General features: G+C 46.5%; 1 protein-coding gene across 1 annotated transcript; it reads right to left on the bottom strand.

Annotated features, from left to right (window-relative positions):
• Nucleotides 1-59: 59 nt before the first annotated feature.
• serpina10a (serpin peptidase inhibitor, clade A (alpha-1 antiproteinase, antitrypsin), member 10a) lies at nt 60-4,316 on the bottom strand. The gene is made up of 7 exons (XM_056428068.1): nt 4,207-4,316; nt 3,163-3,450; nt 2,821-3,096; nt 1,938-2,211; nt 1,651-1,789; nt 1,377-1,576; nt 60-387 (listed from the first exon to the last, which is right to left on the bottom strand). The coding sequence occupies exons 2-6, from the start codon at nt 3,431-3,433 to the stop codon at nt 1,388-1,390; spliced, it is 1,149 nt and encodes a 382-aa protein (XP_056284043.1). The 5' UTR covers nt 3,434-3,450; nt 4,207-4,316; the 3' UTR covers nt 60-387; nt 1,377-1,387.
• Nucleotides 4,317-6,183: the final 1,867 nt, after the last annotated feature.

Raw genomic sequence — 6,183 nt, 5'->3', positions numbered from 1 at the left:
GTCCCGGTGCTGTGTGATGACATCATGAGTCAGTGAGTTGAGAAACACAAGTTCACTGGCATGTTTAATCTGATTTAATGTTTAAAGCTTCACAGCATCTGGTTCATGCACAGTCCATGAGCTCGTCATGCTAACGGAGCTCGTTAAGCTAACGGAAGTCCAGCTGGGGGTTCATCTGGAGTTCTGAGTGTACGGGTCGACCTCAGTGCATTTCAAAGCTTTTAATACGTTACATTAGCAGCTGGAGGAGACATGGACAGGCAGCAGAAGCTTTACACAAGGAATCTAAACGTCTCTTTCATGTTCTGATGAAGTTCTCCAGGGTCCAGAGTCCTCTTCCCCCGGTGGCCGTGCTCCCCGGCAGCGCTCCGATGTCACCCGTGGGAACTTAATGGATGGGAGATAAGAACAGAGAGGGACGGGTCATATTTCTCCTCCACACACATTCTTCTATCTGGACACTAAATGTTTCTACTGTGGAAAGTACCGGTCAGTCCATCGCCACAGGGTCCATGTGTTTGATGACTGCTCGTGCTAGCATAGCATTCGCACCAGGAGCTTGAATACAAGCACTAGTACGACTATGTGGCACTGCAAACTACTCCTGTTTCAGCTGGAGAGCTTCAGTCAGCTGAAGCTCAAAGAACACCAGAGGATCCTCCGTCACACCCTCAGCTTCACCCTGACCGACACGTTTCTCTGAGGCACACATCTGTTGCCGAGAAACAGACTGAGATGCTCAAAGGAATCCCTGAGTTTCATCCACCACTCGTCTCCAGATCTGTGTGTCCAACCTTCAAGGTTTATGACCACGGATCATAAATCAGTGTCCTTAAGGTAAGACCAGGTCAACCAGTGTCCTTGAGGTAAGACCAGGTCAACCAGTGTCCTTGAGGTAAGACCAGGCCAACCGGTGTCCTTGAGGTAAGACCAGTGTTCTTAAGGTAAGACCAGGTCAACCAGTGTCCTTGAGGTAAGACCAGTGTTCTTAAGGTAAGACCAGGTCAACCAGTGTCCTTTTTCACCCCTCATGAGTTTGCAGGTATGCCAGTGTCCTTAAGGTAAGACCAGGTCAACCAGTGTCCTTGAGGTAAGACCAGTGTCCTTAAGGTAAGACCAGGTCAACCAATGTCCTTGAGGTAAGACCAGGTCAACCAATGTCCTTGAGGTAAGACCAGTGTCCTTAAGGTAAGACCAGGTCAACCAATGTCCTTGAGGTAAGACCAGTGTCCTTAAGGTAAGACCAGGTCAACCAGTGTCCTTGAGGTAAGACCAGGTCAACCAGTGTCCTTGAGGTAAGACCAGGTCAACCAGTGTCCTTGAGGTAAGACCAGGTCAACCAGTGTCCTTAAGGTAAGACCAGGTACTGACATTACCTTGACTGGTCTTATTTCCTGGAGGGGTCGATGACGCGGCCCACGGACAGCACGCCACCACTCGTCTGCTGGTAGATGATGAAGATGAAGGGCCTGTTGACGGTCAGTCGAGGAGGCAGAGTGGAGGACGCACTGGCTCCGCCTCCTGTGACGATGTCATCGCTGCTCTCGTCCACGGACACAACAGATTTATGATAAACCTGAAAAACAAAAATACAAGATGAGTTTCAGACCCCGCCAGGTCCCTGATGTGGGACCTTAGAGACCAGCTCACCTGTGTGAGGCGGACTCCGCCCAGGCTGCTGGTCTCGGCGTCCTCCTGGAACACCTGCTGGATGCCGAGTGTCTGCAGGACGTCGCGCAGAGAGTAGGAACGCTCCAACAGGAAGCGAGGAAGCTGCACCTCCAACTTCCTGTTTTCAAAATACAAAATGTGGCGTTATGTAGTGATCCTTGTTTCTCGTAAATAAAATGACTCAGCATATACATAAATCAACAAGGAGGGAAGGAGGAAAATAAAGGAGGTGAGAAGGAGACAGGAAAGGAAACCAGATGTCTCACGTCCTCTTCAGCTGTCTGATCCAGGTCTGGATCTTCTCTCCGGTCACTTCCTGTTCCACGGCGGTGACATCCACGCCTTCGTCCGGCAGCAGCACCAACATGGCGGCATCGCCCGCCATCGGCAGCTTCAACACGCCGACTTTCAGCGAGCCGTCGTACGCCAGGAAGAACTTACCGGCTCTGAACATCATGGGAACCACGACCACGAGATACCTGCCCACGTAGAAACGCTCGTCCTGCGTGAAGGACGCGTTGAAGGACGGACTGAACTGGGCTGCGACACAGAAACAACTTTATTCATAAAGACAGAAACAACTTTATTCATCTAGACAGACGGCCTGACGGAGGAATAGACAAAGGCACCCTACTATCGAAAATCCATCCCACATGGACAAGGACCCGCCCCCTGGATGGAAACCCCGCCCCTAGGTAGGCGGATAAATGTCAATGCTAATCCCTCCCACTGGACAAGGGACGAAGCCCCGCCCCCTGGATGGAAACCCCGCCCCTAGGTAGGCAGATAAATGTGTCAATGCTAATCCCTCCCACATAGACAAGGACCCGCCCCCTGGATGGAAGCCCCGCCCCTAGGTAGGCGGATAAGTGTCAATGCTAATCCCTCCCACTGGACAAGGGACGAAGCCCCGCCCCTAGGTAGACGGATACATGTCAATGCTAATCCCTCCCACATGGACAAGGACCCGCCCCCTGGATGGAAGCCCCGTCCCTAGGTAGGCGGATAAATGTGTCAATGCTAATCCCTCCCACATGGACCCGCCCCCTGGATGGAAGCCCCGCCCCTAGGTAAACGGATAAATGTGTCAATGCTAATCCCTCCCACTGGACAAGGGATGAAGCCCCGCCCCCTGGCGGCTCTACATACCCTTGTAGAAGGCGGCGGTGGCCAGCAGCAGCTGTGTGTTTGGGTCCAGCTTGGTCACCAGATCCTGGACCTGGTCTCCCGTGCGTTCCTGGGCCCAGCTGTTGATGGTGTCGGTGGCTTCCTGCGGCGCCGTGTAGGCCAGACTCTGAACGTTTGCCCCAAACTTTGTCTGAACCAGGTCCAGGTAGGAGGGCGCCACCACAACGCCTTGGGCTGGCAAGACGGCCACGCCCTGCCGCAGGTTGGTGACGGGGCTCCTCAGGTTCTGAAACAGGTCTGAGGACAGCAGATGGACTCGCACAGGTCCTCACTACACTGGCAGCCTTAGGGCCTCCGACTTACCTGGGAGGGTCTGGGGGTCCAGTCCAGTCAGGCCCAGTCCCCGCAGCAGCTGTTCCTGGGTCGACCCGTTGGTGGCGCTCACCAGCGCCAGCAGCCCAGCAGACAGCGTGAAGGTGGAGAGGAAGACGTTGTCATCGGTCCGGCTGGACACGGCTCGGTACAGCCGGGCGGCGAAGTCTGCGTTCCTCTGGGTCAGAACCTCCACCGACCCCGAGGAGCACTGACTCAGGAGGAGGAGGCCGACCAATGAGAGCGGGGTGCAGGGAGTCATCGTCACAGCGCCCTCTGCTGTAAGACACAGGAACCGGAGAGCAGTCACATGACCACAGCGTTCTGATCTTTAATGTTCGCCAGTTGAAAAAGATAAATGACATCAAACCATTCTTCGAATATATTATTCAGTCATATATAACCTGATCACAGATGTACGTTATTATTCATTCATCAAATATAAATGTAGCACGCCTTGAAGTCATTTCAATGTTTCTTTGATGTTTGTAATACAACTATTATTAAACTATTGGTCACTAACTGATCGGTATCAGAGCAGTGAAGGGCCTCTTGTTTATTTACAGTTGATTTAACCAGGCTTTTACTTTGAAAGGGTTGTTTGTTTGTATTGTAACGGACTGAGGGTTAGGGTTATGTTATAAATGTCATGTTCAGGATGTAAGTGAACGTCTCACGAGCTGGTAGCTGTGTGTCTGTGATTGGACAGCGAGTGATGTTGTTGTGTTACGCCCCGTTGGGAGCAGAGCTATGACCGGAGCAGACGTGAAGCTGGTTGGAGGCTTTCACGGCGTTTTGCGGTCGTTTTGGCGCAGGCTGCGGCCAACAGGAACCTGTTCTATGTTCCTTGAATGAACACCCTATCAACCATCTACGTCTCGTAGCGTTCCTGACCCAGGGTCGCTACAGTATGAACAACAAGCTCCATCAATTCGGTCTGATGGCCGTGTATCGATCACCTATTGATGACGTATTGACACACAGCTGATCGTAGACGGTAACTAACTAATCACCAATATAAATAAACCTTCTTACCTTGTGTTGATCTGCGATCTGTGATTGTTATACAACCGTCTTCCTGCTCTGAAGCTTCACGAGCTGCGCATCACCATCACCCGCAAGCACGAGCACTAACATCACTTCCGGTGTCTTCTTTCCAAAATACAAGTCCTGTCTTCACGAGGGGTCAGAGACCAAAACAACAGTCCCGTCATTTGTATATTTATTGATGTTTGTAGGTTCCGTTTCACAGAAACTGTCACACGACATTAACGCTTTTATTTTGAAAGCAGATTCTCCAGACTTCACGTTTGTAGGACACTTTACTGCGCATGCGTATTGACAAAAGCCTGCCACGGTGTCTTACCTGTAAATGCCAGCAGGGGGTGGTGCTGCTGTTTGAGACGCCGCCAGGAGGGAGACAATAGAATACCGGGAGAACTGTTCTCTACTTCCGGCTTCCTGTCAGTCTCTTTTCCTCTATTATATGTTTAATGATGTGCAACTACGTCATTGACATGGTTGGCGTTTCAATTGGAACCTTTATTGTGAAGGATCTCCGTCCAGGCGGAATCGGGTGTGTTTACGTCGAAAGACGTGCTGACGTCACTTCCGGTTCCAGCGGATCTCTTATCTGATAGCGTTGTGGGATATTTTTCAGTACAAGAGGCTAAATAGCTTCTGTACATGGAACCATGGAACATGTAACATTTACACATGTTACCATGTAATATGTAAACATGTAACCATATAATATGTAAACATGTAACATTTACACATGTTACATGGAACCATGTAATATGTAAACATGTAACCATATAACATGTAAACATGGAACCATGTAATATGTAAACATGTAACCATATAATATGTAAACATGTAATCATGTAATATGTAAACATGTAACATTTACACATGTTACATGGAACCATGTAATATGTAACCATATAACATGGAACCATGTAATATGTAAACATGTAACATTTACACATGTTACATGGAACCATGTAATATGTAAACATGGAACCATGTAATATGTAAACATGTAATCATGTAATATGTAAACATGTAACATTTACACATGTTACATGGAACCATGTAATATGTAACCATATAACATGGAACCATGTAATATGTAAACATGTAACCATGTAATATGTAAACATGTAATCATGTAATATGTAAACATGTAACATTTACACATGTTACATGGAACCATGTAATATGTAAACATGTAACCATATATGTAACATGTAAACATGGAACCATGTAATATGTAAACATGTAACATTTACACATGTTACATGGAACCATGTAATATGTAAACATGTAACCATATAGTATGTAACATGTAAACATGGAACCATGTAATATGTAAACATGTAACATTTACACATGTTACATGGAACCATGTAATATGTAAACATGGAACCATGTAATATGTAAACATGTAACATTTACACATGTTACATGGAACCATGTAATATGTAAACATGGAACCATGTAATATGTAACATGTAAACATGGAACCATGTAATATGTAAACATGTAACATTTACACATGTTACATGGAACCATGTAATATGTAAACATGGAACCATGTAATATGTAAACATGTAACATGGAACCATGTAACATGTAAACATGTAACATTTACACATGTTACATGGAACCATGTAATATGTAAACATGTAATATGTAAACATGTAACATTTACACATGTTACATGGAACCATGTAATATGTAAACATGTAACCATATAATATGTAACATGTAAACATGGAACCATGTAATATGTAAACATGTAACATTTACACATGTTACATGGAACCATGTAATATGTAAACATGGAACCATGTAATATGTAAACATGTAACATGGAACCATGTAACATGTAAACATGTAACCATATAGTATGTAACATGTAAACATGTAACCATAGTATGTAACCATGTAATATGTAAACATGTAAACATGTAACATGGAACCATGTAATATGTAAACATGTAACCA

This window comes from Pseudoliparis swirei, chromosome 12, assembly GCF_029220125.1.
Source record: "Pseudoliparis swirei isolate HS2019 ecotype Mariana Trench chromosome 12, NWPU_hadal_v1, whole genome shotgun sequence".
Classification (NCBI taxonomy): Eukaryota; Metazoa; Chordata; class Actinopteri; order Perciformes; family Liparidae; genus Pseudoliparis; species Pseudoliparis swirei.
The sequence above is the reverse complement of the archived record's forward strand: the minus strand, read 5'-3'. Positions and strand labels throughout refer to the sequence as shown.

What these genes read in the sequence shown, in the direction of transcription:
- serpina10a (XM_056428068.1), bottom strand. Translation starts at nt 3,433, where the DNA reads ATGACTCCCTGCACCCCGCTCTCATTGGTCGGCCTCCTCCTCCTGAGT. An exon ending in GGACCCCCAGACCCTCCCAG is followed by an intron (nt 3,097 to 3,162) that starts GTAAGTCGGAGG and finishes TGCTGTCCTCAG; the next exon opens with ACCTGTTTCAGAACCTGAGG. An exon ending in GCGGAGTCCGCCTCACACAG is followed by an intron (nt 1,577 to 1,650) that starts GTGAGCTGGTCT and finishes TTTGTTTTTCAG; the next exon opens with GTTTATCATAAATCTGTTGT.